Source organism: Triticum aestivum, chromosome 5D (genome assembly GCF_018294505.1).
Source record: "Triticum aestivum cultivar Chinese Spring chromosome 5D, IWGSC CS RefSeq v2.1, whole genome shotgun sequence".
In the NCBI taxonomy this organism is placed as follows: Eukaryota; Viridiplantae; Streptophyta; class Magnoliopsida; order Poales; family Poaceae; genus Triticum; species Triticum aestivum.
In genome coordinates, this window is record NC_057808.1 from 513,378,292 (window position 1) to 513,395,750 (window position 17,459).

Genomic DNA, 17,459 nt, shown 5'->3' on the forward strand with positions numbered 1-17,459 from the left:
GAGGAAAGGATGATGGAGACTATGATTCCCCCATAAGTCGGGATGAGACTCCAGACTGAAAAAAAAGGAGGCCATAAAAAAAAGAGAAAAGGCCCAAATAAAAAAATGAGAGAAAAAGAGAGAAGGGACAATGCTACTATCCTTTTACCACACTTGTGCTTCAAAGTAGCACCATAATCTTCATGATAGAGAGTCTCCTATGGTATCACTTTCATATACTAGTGGGAAATTTTCATTATAGAACTTGGCTTGTATATTCCAATGATAGGCTTCCTCAAAATGCCCGAGGTCTTCGTGAGCAAGTAAGTTGGATGCACACCTACTTAGTTTCTTTTGTTGAGCTTTCAGATACTTATAGCTCTAGTGCATCCGTTGAATGGCAATCCCTACTCACTCACATTGATATCTATTGATGGGAATCTCCATAGCCCGTTGATACGCCTAGTTGATGTGAGACTATCTTCTCCTTTTTTGACTTCTCCACAACCACCATTCTATTCCACATATAGTGCTATGTCCATGTCTCACGCTCATGTATTGCGTGAAGATTGAAAAGTTTGAGAACACCAAAAGTATGAAACAATTGCTTGTCTTGTCATCGGGGTTGTGCATGATTAAATACTTTATGTGATGAAGATAGAGCATAGCCAGACTATATGATTTTGTAGGGATAAATTTCTTTGGCCATGTTATTTTGAGAAGACATAATTGCTTAGTTAGTATGCTTGAAGTATTATTATTTTTATGTCAATATTAAACTTTTATCTTGAATCATTCGGATCTGAACATTCATACCACAATTAAGAGAATTACATTGAAAATTATGCCAAGTAGCATTCCACATCAAAAAAATCTGTTTTTAACATTTACCTACTCGAGTACGAGCAGGAATTAAGCTTGGGGATGCTTGATACGTCTCCAACGTATCTATAATTTTTTATTGTTCCATGCTATATTATATTCTATTTTGGATGTTTAATGGGCTTTATTATACACTTTTATATTATTTTTGGGACTAACCTATTAACCGGAGGCCCGGCCCAAATTGCTGTTTTTTTGCCTATTTCAGTGTTTTGCAGAAAAAGAATATCAAACGGAGTCCAAACGGAATGAAACCTTCGGGAACGTGATTTTCGGAACAAACGTGATCCAGAGGACTTGGAGTCTATGTAAAGCAATCAACGAGAAGAGCACGAGGCTGGGGGCGCGCCTACCCCCCAGGCGCGCCCTCCACCCTCGTGGGGCCCACGTTGCTCCACTGACGTACTTCTTCCTCCTATATATACCTACGTACCCCCAAACCATCAGGGGCATCCACGAAAACCTAATTCCACCGCCGCAACCTTCTGTACCCGTGAGATCCCATCTTCGGGCCTTTTCCGGCGCTCCGCCGGAGGGGGCATTGATCACGGAGGGCTTCTACATCAACACCATAGCCTCTCCGATGATGTGTGAGTAGTTTACCTCAGACCTTCGGGTCCATAGTTATTAGCTAGATGGCTTCTTCTCTTTCTTTGGATCTCAATACAAAGTTCTCCGATCAATAAACAACAGGGGAACATGGATACTCATATTGGTTCCTACATATTCTACGAAGATCTTTATCGGTCAAACCGCAATGACAACATACTTTATTCCCTTTGTCATCGGTATGTTACTTGCCCGAGGTTCGATCGTCGGTATCTTCATACCTAGTTGTTACCGGCAAGTCTCTTTACTCGTTTCGTAATGCATCATCCCGTAACTAACTCATTAGTCACATTGCTTGCAAGGCTTATCATGGTGTGCATTACCGAGAGGGCCCAGAGATACCTCTCCGATACTTGGAGTGACAAATCCTAATCTCGATCTATTCCAACCCAACAAACACCTTCAGAGACACCTGTAGACCATCTTTATAATCACCCAGTTACGTTGTGATGTTTGATATCACACAAGGTGTTCCTCCGGTATTCGGGAGTTGCATAATCTCATAGTCAAAGGAATATGTATAAGCATGAAGAAAGCAATAGCAATAAAACTTAACGATCATTATGCTAATCTAACCGATGGGTCTTGTCCATCACATCATTAGGAGAATGATTATAACCGACGGGTCTTGTCTAACCTAATGATGTGATTCCGTTCATCAAATGACAACACATGTCTATGGTCAGGAAACTTAACCATCTTTGATTAACGAGCTACTCAAGTAGAGGCATACTAGGGACACTTTGTTTTGTCTATGTATTCACACATGTATCAAGTTTCCGGTTAATACAATTCTAGCATGAATAATAAACATTTATCATGATATAAGAAAATATAAATAACAACTTTATTAATGCCTCTAGGGCATATTTCCTTCAGACTCTCACTTGCACTATAGTCAATAATCTAGATTACATTGTAATGATTATAACACCCATGGAGTCTTGGTGCTGATCATGTTTTGCTCGTGGAAGAGGCTTATTCAATGGGTCTGCAACATTCAGATCCGTATGCATTTTGCAAATCTCTATCTCTCCCTCCTTGACTTGATCGCGGATGGAGTTGAAGCGTCTCTTGATGTGTTTGGTTCTCTTGTGAAATCTGGATTCCTTCGCTAAGGCAGTTGCTCCAGTACTGTCACAAAAGATTTTCATTGGACCCAGTGCACTAGGTATTACACCTAGATCGGATATGAACTCCTTCATCCAGACCCCTTCATTTTCTGCTTCTGAAGCATGTATGTACTCCGCTTCACACGTAGATCCCACCACGACGCTCTGCTTGGAACTGCACCAACTGACAGCTCCACCATTCAATATAAATACGTATCCGGTTTGCGACTTAGAGTCATCCGGATCAGTGTCAAAGCTAGCATCGACGTAACCATTTACGACAAGCTCTTTTTCACCTCCATAAACGAGAAACATATCCTTAGTCCTTTTCAGGTATTTCAGGATGTTCTTGACCGTTGTCCAGTGATCCACTCCTGGATTACTTTGGTACCTCCCTGCTAAACTTATAGCAAGGCACACATCAGGTCTGGTACACAGCATTGCATACATGATAAAACCTATGGCTGAGGCATAGGGAATGACTTTCATTCTCTCTATCTTCTGCAATGGTCGGGCATTGAGTCTGACTCAATTTCACACCTTGTAACACAAGCAATAACCCTTTCTTTGACTGATCCATTTTGAACTTTTTCAAAACTTTATCAAGGTATGTGCTTTGTGAAAGTCCAATTAAGCGTCTTGATCTATCTCTATAGATCTTGATGCCCAATATATAAGCAGCTTCACCGAGGTCTTTCATTGAAAAATTCTTATTCAAGTATCCGTTTATGCTATCCAGAAATTCTATACCATTTCCAATCAACAATATGTCATCCACATATAATATTAGAAATGCTACAGAGCTCCCACTCACTTTCTTGTTAATACAGGCTTCTTGAAAAGTTTGTATTAAACCATATGCTTTGATCACACTGTCAAAGCGTATATTCCAACTCCGAGAGGCTTGCACCAGTCCATAAATGGATCGCTGGAGTTTGCACACTTTGTTAGCACCTTTAGGATCGACAAAACCTTCTGGTTGCATCATATACAACTCTTTTTTAAGAAATCCATTAAGGAATGCAGTTTTGACATCCATTTGCCAACTTTCATAATCATAAAATGTGGCAATTGCTAACATGATTCGGACAGACTTAAGCATCGCTACAGGTGAGAAAGTCTCATCGTAGTCAACTCCTTGAACTTGTCGAAAACCTTTCGCAACAAGTCGAGCTTTGTAGACAGTAACATTACCATCAGTGTCAGTCTTCTTCTTGAAAATCCATTTATTTTCTATGGCTTGCCGATCATCGGGCAAGTCAACCAAAGTCCATACTTTGTTCTCATACATGGATCCCATCTCAGATTTCATGGCCTCAAGCCATTTCGCAGAATCTGGGCTCATCATCGCTTCCTTATAGTTCTAGGTTCGTCATGGTCTAGTAACATGACTTCCGGAACAGGATTACCGTACCACTCTGGTGCGGAACGTACTCTGGTTGACCTGCGAGGTTCTGTAGTAACTTGATCTGAAGTTTCATGATCATCATCATTAACTTCCTCACTAATTGGTGTAGGCATCACTGGAACTGATTTCTGTGATGTACTACTTTCCAATTCGAGAGAAGGTACTATTACCTCATCAAGTTCTACTTTCCTCCCACTCACTTTTTTTGAGAGAAACTCCTTCTCTAGAAAGGATCCATTCTTAGCAACAAATGTCTTGCCTTCGGATCTATGATAGAAGGTGTACCCAACAGTTTCTTTTGGGTATCCTATGAAGACGCACTTCTCCGATTTGGGTTCGCGCTTACCAGGCTGAAGCTTTTTCACATAAGCATCGCAACCCCAAACTTTAAGAAACGACAGCTTAAGTTTCTTGCCAAACCCCAGTTCATATGGTGCCCTCTCAACGGATTTAGATGGTTCCCTGTTTAACGTGAATGCAGCCGTCTCTAAAGCATAACCCCAAAACGATAGTGGTAAATCGGTAAGAGACATCATAGATCGCAACATATCTAATAAAGTACGGTTACGATGTTCGGACACACCAAATCGCTGTGGTGTTCCACGTGGCGTGAGTTGCGAAACTATTCCACATTGTTTTAAATGAAGACCAAACTCGTAACTCAAATATTCGCCTCCGCGATCAGATCGTAGAAACTTTATTTTCTTGTTACGATGATTTTCCACTTCACTCTGAAATTCTTTGAAATTTTCAAATGTTTCAGACTTATGTTTCATTAAGTAGATATACCCATATCTGCTCAAATCATCTGTGAAGGTCAGAAAATAACGATGCCTGCCGCGAGCCTCAACACTCATCGGACCGCATATATCAGTATGTATTATTTCCAATAAGTCAGTGGCTCGCTCCATTCTTCCGGAGAATGGAGTCTTAGTCATCTTGCCCATGAGGCATGGTTCGCAAGCATCAAGTGATTCATAATCAAGTGATTCCAAAAGCCCATCATCATGGAGTTTCTTCATGCGCTTTACACCAATATGACCTAAACGGCAGTGCCACAAATAAGTTGCACTATCATTATTAACTTTGCATCTTTTGGCTTCAATATTATGAATATGTGTATCACTACGATCGAGATTCAACAAAAATAGACCACTCATTAAGGGTGCATGACCATAAAAGATATTACTCATATAAATAAAAACAACCATTATTCTCTGATTTAAATGAATAACCATCTCGCATCAAACAAGATCCAGATATAATGTTTATGCTCAACGCTGACACTAAATAACAATTATTCTGGTCTAAAACTAACCCCGAAGGTAGATGTAGAGGTAGTGTGCCGACGGCGATCACATGGACCTTGGAACCATTTTTGACGCGCATCGTCACCTCGTCCTTAGCCAATCTTCGTTTAATCCGTAGCCCCTGTTTCGAGTTGCAAATATGAGCAACAGAACCAGTATCAAATACCCAGGCGCTACTACTAGCATTAGTGAGGTACACATCAATAACATGTATATCAAATATACCTTTCACTTTGCCATCCTTCTTATCCGCCAAATACTTGGGGCAGTTCCGCTTCCAGTGACCAGTCTCTTTGCAGTAGAAGCACTCAGTTTCAGGCTTAGGTCCAGACTTGGGTTTCTTCTCGGGAGCAGCAACTTGCTTGCTATTCTTCTTGAAGTTCCCCTTCTTACCTTTGACCTTTTTCTTGAAACTAGTGGTCTTGTACGTTAACCATCAACACTTGATGCTCCTTCTTGATTTCTACCTCTGCAACCTTGAGCATTGCGAAGAGATTGGGAATAGTCTTTTCCATCCCTTGCATATTATAGTTCACCACGAAGCCTTTGTAGCTTGGTGGCAGCGATTGAAGAACTCTGTCAATAACACTATCATCCGGAAGATTAACTCCCAACTGAGTCAAGTGGTTATGATACCCAGACATTTTGAGTATATGTTCATTGACAGAACTGTTCTCCTCCATCTTACAGCTATAGAACTCGTTGGAGACTCCATATCTCTCAACTTGGGCATTTGCTTGAAATATTAACTTCAACTCGTGGAACACCTCATATGCTCCATGACGTTCAAAACGTCTTTGAAGTCCCGATTCTAAGCCATAAAGCATGGCACACTGAACTATCGAGTAGTCATCAGATTTAGCTTGCCAAACATTCACAGCGTCTGGAGTTGCTCCTACAGCAGGCCTTGCACCCAGCGGTGCTTCAAGGATGTAATTCTTCTGTGCAGCAATGAGGATAATCCTCAAGTTACGGACCCAGTCCGTGTAGTTGCTACCATCATCTTTCAACTTAGCTTTCTCTAAGAACGCATTAAAATTCAAGGGAACGGTAGCACGAGCCATTGATCTACAACATAGATATGCAAAAACCAGCCGGACTAAGTTCATGATAAATTTAAGTTCAATTAATCATATTATGAAAGAACTCCCACTTAGATAGACATCCGTCGAGTCATCTAAATGATCACGTGATCCATATCAACTAAACCATGTCCGATCATCACGTGAGATGGAGTAGTTTTCAATGGTGAACATCTCTATGTTGATCATATCTACTATATGATTCACGTTCGACCTTTCGGTCTCAGTGTTCCGAGGCCATGTCTTTACATGCTAGGCTCATCAAGTTTAAGCTGAGTATTCTGCACGTGCAAAACTGTCTTACACCTGTTGTATGTGAACGTAGAGCTTATCACACCCGATCATCACGTGGTGTCTCGGCACGACGAACTGTCGCAACGGTGCATACTCAGGGAGAACACTTATACCTTGAAATTTAGTGAGGGATCATCTTATAATGCTACCGCCGTACTAAGCAAAATAAGATGCATAAAAAGATAAACATCACGTGCAATCAAAATATGTGACATGATATGGCCATCATCATCTTGTGTCTTTGATCTCCATCTCCAAAGCACCATCATGATCTCCATCGTCGCCGGCTTGACACCTTGATCTCCATCGTAGCATCATTGTCGTCTCGCCAACTATTGCTTGTACAACGATCGCTACCACATAGTGATAAAGTAAAGCAATTACATGGCGATTGCATTTCATACAATAAAGCGACAACCATAAGGCTCCTGCCAGTTGTCGATAACTTTTACAAAACATGATCATCTCATACAATAAATTATATCACATCATGTCTTGACCATATCATATCACAACATGCCCTGCAAAAACAAGTTAGATGTCCTCTACTTTGTTGTTACAAGTTTTACGTGGCTGCTACGGGCTTCTAGTAAGAATAGTTCTTACCTACGCATCAAAACCACAACGATTTTTTGTCAAGTGTGTTGTTTTAACCTTCAACAAGGACCGGCCGTAGTCAAATTCAATTCAACTAAAGTTGGAGAAACAGACACTCGCCAGCCACCTTTATGCAAAACAAGTTGCATGTCTGTCGGTGGAACCGGTCTCATGAACGTGGTCATGTAAGGTTGGTCCGGGCTGCTTCATCCAACAATACCGCCGAATCAAAATAAGACATTGGTGGTAAGCAGTATGACTATTATCGCCCACAACTCTTTGTGTTCTACTCGTGCACATCATCTATGCATATACCTGGCTCGGATGCCACTGTTGGGGAACGTAGCATGAAATTTAAAAAAAATCCTACGATCATGCAAGATCTATCTAGGAGCTGCATAGCAACGAGAGGGGAAGAGTGTGTCCAGGTACCCTCGTAGACCGAAAGCGGAAGCGTTATGTTAACGCGGTTGATGTAGTCGAACGTCTTCACGATCCAACCGATCAAGTACCGAACATATGACACCTCCGAGTTCAGCACACGTTCAGCTCAATGACGTCCCTCGAACTCTTGACCTAGCAAAAGGTCGAGGGAGAGTTTCCTCAGCACGACGGCGTGGTGACGATGATGGTGATGTGATCCACGCAGGGCTTCGCCTAAGCACTATGACGCTATGACCGGAGGAGTAAACTGTGGAGGGGGGCACCGCACATGGTAAGAGAACAACCGTTGTGCGTTGGGGTGCCCCCTGCCCTTGTATATAAAGGAGGAGGGGAGGAGGCCGGCCCTAGGGGCGCGCCCAAGTGGGGCGAAACCGACTAGGACTTCCAATCCTAGTCGGCCCCCTTTTCCTTTCTTTCGGAGGGGGAAAAGGGAAGGAGAGGGAGAGGGGGAGGGAGAGGGAAGGGAAAGGGGGTCGCGCCCCCTCCTCCTTGTCCAATTCGGACTCCCTTGGAGGGGGGCGCGCGCCACCCCTTGCGGGCTCCCCTCTCTCTCCCCTATGGCCCATGTAGGCCCAATACTTCCCCGGGGGGTTCCGGTAACCCCTCGGTACTCCGAAAAATACCTGAACCACTCCGAAACCATTCCGGTGTCCGAGTACCATCTTCCAATATATCAATCTTTACCTCTCGACCATTTTGAGACTCCTTGTCATGTCCGTGAACTCATCCGGGACTCCGAACAATCTTCAGTCACCAAAACACATAACTCATAATACAAATCGTCATCGAACGTTAAGCGTGCGGACGGGTTCGAGAACTATGTAGACATGACTGAGACACATCTCCGATCAATAACCAACAGCGGAACCTGGATACTCATATTGGTTCCTACATATTTTACGAAGATCTTTATCGGTCAAACCGCAATGACAACATACGTTATTCCCTTTGTCATCGGTATGTTACTTGACCGAGATTCGATCATCGGTATCTTCATACCTAGTTCAATCTCATTACCGGAAAGTCTCTTTACTCGTTCCGTAATGCATCATCCCGTAACTAACTCATTAGTCACATTGCTTGCAAGGCTTATCATGATGTACATTACCGAGAGGGCCCAGAGATACCTCTCCGATACTTGGAGTGACAAATCCTAATATCGATCTATGGCAACCCAACAAACACCTATGGAGACACCTGTAGAGCATCTTTATAATCACCCAGTTATGTTGTGACATTTGATAGCACACAAGGTGTTCCTCCGGTATTCGGGAGTTGCATAATCTCATAGTCAAAGGAATATGTATAAGTCATGAAGAAAGCAATAGCAATAAAACTTAACGATCATTATGCTAAGCTAACGGATGGGTCTTGTCAATCACATCATTCTCCTAATGATGTGATCCCATTCATCAAATGACAACACATGTCTATGGTCAGGAAACTTAACCATCTTTGATTAACGAGCTACTCAAGTAGAGGCATACTAGGGACACTTTGTTTTGTCTATGTATTCACACATGTATCAAGTTTCCGGTTAATACAATTCTAGCATGAATAATAAACATTTATCATGATATAAGCAAATATAAATAACAACTTTATTATTGCCTCTAGGGCATATTTCCTTCAGATAGAGGGGCATGAGCAACTCAAATATTATGTCACTAATTATTATAAAAATCTGTTCGGAGCCCCGGAGGAAGGAAACTTCTCGATGGATGAGTCCCGAACAGATGACATCCCTCAGGTCTCTGATGAAGAAAACATCCTACTAACAGCTCCATACTCCGAGGAGGAAGTTAGAAAGGCGATTTTCCTAATGGAGCATAACAAAGCCCCGGGTCCAGATGGTTTTCCCACAGAGTTCTATCAAAACTTCTAGGAAGTCATCAAACCGGATCTCCTACTTTTGTTTAGCGACCTTCATGCTGGCCAACTAGAATTGTTTCGCTTAAACTTTGGCGAGATTATTTTATTACCTAAGGTTAATGAGGCTGAAAGGATACAACAATATAGACCTATTTGTCTCCTTAATGTTAGTTTTAAAATATTCACGAAGGTTGCGACTATTAGGTTGAATTCGGTTGCTGAACATGTGGTTCACCCTTCACAGACAGCTTTTATGCAAGGCAGGCACATCCTAGATGGAGTTGTTGTCCTTCATGAAACAGTCCATGAATTACACCGGAAAAGGTTGAACCGGGTGGTACTCAAAATTGACTTTGAAAAAGCTTATGACAAAGTCAAGTGGCCCTTTCTTCAATAGACTCTCAGAATGAAAGGATTTTCTGCGGAGTGGCGTGCTATGGTCCATAGCTTCGTTTCTGGAGGTAGTGTTGCCATCAAGGTCAATGACAATGTTGGACGCTATTTCCAAACGAAGAAGGGATTGCGATAAGGTGACTCAATATCACCCATGCTATTCAATATAGTGACAGATATGCTAGCGGTCATGATTGAGCGTGCCAAGTTTGATGGCCAAATTGATGGGGTAGTAAATCATCTAGTTGATGGTGGTCTCTCTACACGGCAACATGCCGATGATACGATTCTCTCCATGGATCATGACCTTGAGAAAGCAAGAAATATGAACCTAATTTTATCAGCGTTCGAGCAACTCTCGGGTCTCAAGATCAATTCTCATAAAAGTGAAATGTTTTTCTTTGATGACGCTCAAGACGAGGTCCACCTTGTACGCTGAACTGTTCGGATGTGGGTTGGGCCAGTTTCCGATCACATATTTGGGGATACCGATACATTATCGGAGACTCACAAATGCTGAATGGAAACATGTCGAGGAGAGACTGCAAAAAAGACTTAGTAGTTGGAAAGGAAAATTGTTGTCTCTGGGTGGAATATTGGTCCTCATAAATTCAGTACTAAGTAATATGGTACTATATATGATTTCCTTCTTCCAGTTGCCGAAAGGAGTCTTACATAGATTGGATTATTTCCGATCAAGATTCTTTTGGCAAGGAGATAGCGAGAGAAAGAAATATCGATTGGCCAAATGGAATGAGATTTGCCATCCCAAAGACCAAGGCGGGTTGGGCATTCATGACCTTGAGGTTAAGAATAGGGCCCTCCTCGGCAAATGGTTGTTTAAATTACTAACGGAAGATGGTGCATGGCAAACCCTCCTAAGGAGGAAATATGTGGGTTCCAAGGTGGTATCCCAAGTATACTGGAAGCCTGGGGATTCTCATTTTTGGGTGGGTCTAATGGCTACGAAGAAATATTTCTTCTGCTACGGATCCTTCTCCGTTAACGATGGCTCGGAAATTAGATTCTGGGAGGACAAGTGGATAGAAGATGCCACACTTCCGGAACAATATCCGGCTCTATACAACATTGTGCATCACAACGGTGATACTATCGCTATGGTAATGGAATCATTTCAGCCAAATGTGACGTTCAGAAGAGATTTAATTGGACCCAGACTCCAATCTTGGAATACCCTGCTCCAGCGGTTGTCCACGGTGCAGTTGTCACATGGGTCTGATGTCTTCTGATGGAACCTCCATGGGAATGGAAAATTCTCTGAGGTAATATCACCGGAAGTCACAGAACTTGCGTTCGACATTCAGTTTGGTGCTAAAACTTAAAAATACAGATTTGTGGTTATTATTTAACTTGCGTTCTCGTGCAAATACGGTCAATTCATTCGTATTCAGACATATCCCGCGCTTATGTGACACGACAGCGTGGCTATGGCCCACTGTCTGTGACTAAAACTGCTTCGTGCGATGTGCACAAATTTTTTTTGCATAATCACCCTCGGTATTTCGTTAAACAGAAGCCCATCAATTAATAACACGTGTGGGTCCCGACCCCATATACAATGCACGCACTAGCCAACCACTACACTGTCTAAACTAGTAGAATGCCCGTGCGTTGCCACGGGCCTTTAATTTTTTTTGTCTAATTGCACGTAATATACAGAAAAGACAACCCGCCATAATAAAAAAATAATCGAAATTCACTTCACTTGCTATATAATTCGATGATGTATATATAGAGAGCAAATCTAAATAAAATAGGAAGTGAAGTGAATTAAAAGATGGGAGGCTTGGGGAGGGGTCCCTTAGATACAAATTCCCATGACTCTTTGTCATTAGGCATACTCCATGAGTAGTGGAGGTCAGTGCGAACGACAGATGGACTCCGTTGTTCTAGCAATCGTTTGGACCCTTGGAAGTGGTGGATTGGGACTACATACTCATGTCTATTTAGAGATGCAATTGATCTTATATTGTATGTAGTTCTTTTTCTAGATTCCTTTTTTCTCGGGTTTCCAGAAAATCTTGCCTTTTTTTGCCCAAAAAACGGCGTCAAAATATATAATTTTTTTTCCTTTTTTGAGGGAAAAACATATAATGTTTAACCCATAATGTACAAAACGTTCCGCGAGCGAGATTTTTCAATTCCTTTTTTTCTGGAAGGGGCTGGAAAATCCGGGTTTCAAAATATCTCAATGATTCCAGTTTTTTTCACCTAAATTTCTGAAATGAATTTTGATTTCAATTTTTCTTAACGTCTAAATATATTTAGTTTGACAAACAGTTTAAATATGTTATCAGAAATTCAGTCCGGGAGAGAAAAACAATAACACGAGTAGTTGTCATGGCAAAATTATAAAATTAAGTGTTTCTCTTTGTGGGCACTAACATCTACTACTTGGTGTTGTGGTTATTTTGGCCTAGCAACCAATATCCAAATCCAATTTACTACTCCCTCGGTCTCAAAATAAGTGTTGCTGGGATGTCCACTGATCGGGCGCATGGTAACTCTCGCCTCCTAGGAGGATTGTTCTTTCCTATCTTTTCAATGCAATGAAACGCATGATCCTTTGTGTTTTCTCAGAAGAAGAAAAAACACAAGTATTGCTGATTTAATACAACTTTGTACTAAATCAGCGACAATTATTTTGGGATGAATGGAGTAGATAATAACAAGTTAAGATCTTCAGCTCATTTTCAGGGCACCACTTAACCGTAAAATAATTGGAAATTTTTGAACTTAAAACTGTGTGTGTGATCAAGTACAGGAAAATTTTGAACTTAAAACTGTGTGATCAACCATGTACACGCCACTACAGGCAGGGTGTGTGCAGTGCAGAAGAGAGAAAGAGAGGGAGGGAGAGAGAGGGAGGGAGAGGGAGAGAGGGAGAGAGAGGGGCGCCTGCCCATCAGATGAGATGAGAGGCAACAAGCTGATGAGACTCCCCATCAGTACTCCAAACAAGAAAAATAACAAGAGCAGCACCTGCCTGCATTCCCTTTACTGATTGCTTGCTAATGAGTGTTTACTGGACATGGTTTATTTACCAACTTGCCACAGCACAGCACAGCCACCCCACATGAGCAGGTCTCTGAACAAAAGGGGCATCATCCTGCTACAGAGTAGCACTCAGAGTCCATGTAGCAGCAAGCAGGTTGTGGTGATGATAGGTCTCTCTCTTCTTTCAAATTGGCTTTACCAACGTGCTGCGACACAATCACAACTCAAATGAAGACCCAGATGAGCAGCAAATACATATACTGTACATGTCTGTATGTGTGTGCCTGGTGGCTCTGAGGACAGACAGAAAGGGGCATCCTACCGCAGAGCACACAGTTCTTGTGGCAGCAGGTTGTGGTGACGACTGATTGATTAGTCTCTATTTTCCTTCATTTCAAATGGGCATCTGTCCTTTGAGCAAATGATCCCGGGCAATCTTCAGTTCAGATAAGGTGCCTGCCCCTTGAGCAATTGATGATACACAATAAGAGATCCTTGAGACAAGGAGGAGAAGGTAAGCAAAGCTGCTAATTGACCCACCAACTAAACCTGTCGCGGCTTGGCTTTACGGTATATGATACTAGGATATTACTCCCTCGGAGTACTTCCCTTTAAGATGAGTTGGTAAGCATCAACACCTGCTACTGACCCTGATGTACGCCGTGCTTAGACTAAAGTTCTACTCTACCTTTGTGTGACAGGCATCATCCTATATTTTTCACTTCTCGATGTGCTTTTTGGCAAGAGTCCCATGCTGACCCGCGATTAACAATGACAAAAGGCGCTTTCTGACTTGACAGGTCTCAACATTCCATATGCTAGAATTCAGTAGCAGCTAACACACACACACACGGGAGTAACAACTTTATGACTTTGTTGTTGGCAATTTCGACAAGTTTGTTCGATGATACACATATATACCTCTTCCTCCGTTCCTAAATATTTGTCTTTCTAGAGATTTCAACAAGTGACTACTCCCTCCGTTCCTAAAATGAGTGTAGATTCACTCATTTTGCTCCGTATGTAGTTATTTATTGAAATTTCTAGAAAGACTTATATTTAGGAACGGAAGGAGTACATAGGAAGCAAAATGAGTAAAACTACACTCTAAAATATGTCTATATACATCCGTATATGGTAGTCCATTTGAAATCGCTAAAAAAAGACGAATATTTAGGACCGGAGTGCTATACTACAGTAATTAGATTGGGAGACATATGTACAAGCAGTAAACAAACAGTTCCGTTGGATAGATTCACCTCCTCTGTTTTCTGCATTGAGGCCTGATTTCAACCACAAATCAGTCACGCGTTTCATGAGGCAATCCTATATTCATTCACTCATTTATCCATGAATGGATATACAGAAGATCTCATCTCATCTTACCTAAAGTGCTGAACCCATGGCATGCATGCACAAAAATGAAAGACAGAGAAACCCAAACCAAAACACAAGTAACCACTACTAGCACTACCCTCTGTTTGCTTGCTTGTTTTCTCACACTACTTACAAACAAAAAGAAAGAAATCATCAAGGAGAAAGAAAAACCTTGCTACGTAGTTGCTTGCTACTGATGCATGGAGGCGTGCCACTGATCCACGGTGCAGTCGTCGAAGTCGACGCTGCTGGAGCAGTCGAGCAGCGCGCTCTGCTGCTGCTCGTAGCGGCAGATGTAGTTGAGCCCCACGAGCAGCTCGCAGAGCACCGCCTCCGTCTTGTCCCGGTCGGCGAAGTACAAGGTCTGCAGCAGCAGCACGTTGCCATTGCCATTGCCGCCCCTGAGCTGCACCTCCATCTGGTGCTGCTGCTCGAAGCTCCGGTCGGCCTGCCACCGCATCATGTTGTGCGCCATGGGGGCCAGCCAGGCCAGCGTCTTCTCCAGCGCCTCCCGCCAGTCGTGCGCCAGGAACGCGTCGTAGATGCCCAGGTTCCTCGGGAGGTGCCTGCGGAGCGACGACCGGAGGCTCGACGGCAGCATCCCGTAGAGGTCGTCGCGCGCCTCCGAGCCCACCAGGTGCGGGTACTGCAGCAGCTTCTCCACGATCATGATGATGTTGGCGTAGTGTGATGCCAGCGCCGAGCCGCCCACGGTCGACGCCGGGGCCAGCGAGGTCACCGTGCTCTTCGGCCCGAACCGCCGGTGGGAGTGAGACCTCCTCCTTCTGCTCCCGGCGCCGTTCTTGGCTGCTTCGTGCTCTTCGCCGCCGCTGGACGGCGGCGCCACCAGCATCCCTGACCTGATCGCGCTGATGCAGCTGCTGGCGTCCCCGGAGAAGAAGGACTCGTCGTCCTCGTCCAGCCCGTCGTCGTCCTTCCATGCCGCCGAGCTGCTCAGGCTCAGGCACTCCATGAACATGTTGCCTCCGCAGTTCGACCGGAGCCGACTTGGATGTGTCGGGTCCGCGTCGGCGGCGACCCTGTCGATAATCGGCCCCGACTTGGCGGAGGTGACCGGGCCGGAGAAGAGCTGCCGGCTGCTCTGGTCGTGGCATTGGCTGCTCTGGTGGCGCTCTCGGTCCTTGTGGTCGCAAACAAGGAGGAGGTCGAGGCCGCGCATGGGGTCGCCGAAGACGAGGCAGATGCGGTGGTAGACGGCGCAGACGGCGCGCGCGAGCAGGAGCACGGCCTTGTCGTAGGTCCAGCCCCAGAGCGAGGCGTCGCGGAGGCGGCGCGCGTCCTGGCGCCGCCAGCGGGCGCGCTGCAGGAGCGCGCGGCGGGCCTCGTCGGTGGGGAGCTTGCGGGCCGACTCCTCGAGGTCGGCGAGCGCGTCCAGCTCGGCGTAGAGCGCGGCCGTGGCAGACGCGAGGCGGTCGAGCTGCCGGAGGAGCGCCGCCTCGGACTGAGACGCGGGGGCGAAGAAGGGGTAGGCCGAGGCAGGGGAGCGGCCGGCGAGGAGGTCGGCGTAGACGTGGTCGAAGCCCTGGAGCGCCGGGGCGGCGCAGCGGCGGCCGAGGCGCGCGGCGACGGCGGCGACGCGGTTGAGCGCATCGAGCTTCTCGGCGAGCGCGAGGGCGAGGAGGCGCGCGTCGTCGCCCGGGACGAGCGCGCGGACGGCGTGGGAGCCGAGGCAGAGCGGGCCGAGCAGGCGGGCGGCCTCGGCGGCGGAGAGCGAGCGGTGGAGGCTGGCGGCGCGCGACATGGCGTTGGCCAGCTCGAAGGACAGGATGCCGACCCTGCCGCTGGCGCCGTCCTTGTCCCCCTTCCTGCCGGCCTTCTTGTTGGAGAGGGTGGCCGTGGCCATGGCGAGCACCTTGTGCACCAGCGGCTCGGCCACCATGGCCTCCCTCCCTAGGTGCTTTGCTGGTGCGGCAGAGAAAGGAAGGAGCAAATCCAAGCAACTCGACGGCGTGTGGATTTGAATTGGAAGCCCTCCCTCCCCTTGGCTGGCTCCGATCTATCTCGAAAATCAATGGCGGAGCAGAGAAGTCAACACGTCGAGACAGTACTGGCAGTACTGTTACCAGACAGCAGGAGCTAGCAGCGCTGCCACCATTAACCAGAGAGAGAGAGACGAAAAAGGGAGGGAAGATGGGGGAGGAAGAAACAAAAAAGAAAGAAAATCTCTCGCGCTCTCCGGTCGGGGCGGGTGGTGTTGTGCTCGCCTACTTCCTTCCGCCCTTCAAGGAAAGAAATGGCGGAGAAGATGGGTGGAGGAGACAGGGGATTCGGGAGTGAGCTCAGATGGATCCGGCCATGGCTGCCAGTGCCATTGATGCACACTGCTGCTCCCCGTCGCTGCGCTGGCGCATTAAATCGCCATAAATTGGACGCGGGCAAACCAACAAAAGGAAACGAGCTCAGCTCGGAGTGAGCGGAGCGCAGTGAGTGCAGTGGTTGGATCCGCAGGTGGGGCCCTGTGTTTCGGGGCAGGGCCCATGTGTCAGTGAGGACGAGGCGTACGTGCCACGGTTGGGAGGGGGGAGTCGTAGTAGTAGTTGCATTTCAAAAGGGTGGGCAGGAAGGCAGGCAGGTGCAGGTGGACTTCCTTTCTTCCTTTTTCATTGGAGCAAGTAAACTTACTGCAACATGTACCGTACCCTCTCTCTCTTTCTTTCTTTTATTGCCACGCATGGGCATCTTTTCGTCTTGGTCTACATGGATGAGATGAAGGCTAACGAGGCGCGGCACCCTAAGAATTTAATTGACATGTATTTTTCATTTTTTTTATGGAAACGTTTTTGCAAGGCTCTCTGCTACAATTTTCTTAGGCCACAGACTTTCAATCTATTCATAAGAGGTAACAAAAATTACGACTAGATCCATGGACCAACAAGGGACGACTACAGACACTAGAGCGAGCCGAAGACGCGTTGCCGTCATCGCCCCTCCCTCACCAACATTGAGCAAACCTTATTGAATTTGGCAGTCCGAAAGTCCTTGTTGTAACGCCACACAGAACCAGCGTACCAGAGCAGCAACTATCGTCGATGAAGAGAGTCGTTGATTGCAAGGATCAAAC

At 45.4% G+C, this 17,459-nt stretch overlaps 1 protein-coding gene across 1 annotated transcript; it reads right to left on the bottom strand.

Moving 5' to 3' along the window:
• Positions 1-14,316: 14,316 nt before the first annotated feature.
• On the bottom strand, positions 14,317-16,906 carry LOC123123356 (uncharacterized). Its single transcript, XM_044543848.1, has one exon. The coding sequence runs from the start codon at positions 16,275-16,277 to the stop codon at positions 14,568-14,570; it is 1,710 nt and encodes a 569-aa protein (XP_044399783.1). The 5' UTR covers positions 16,278-16,906; the 3' UTR covers positions 14,317-14,567.
• Positions 16,907-17,459: the final 553 nt, after the last annotated feature.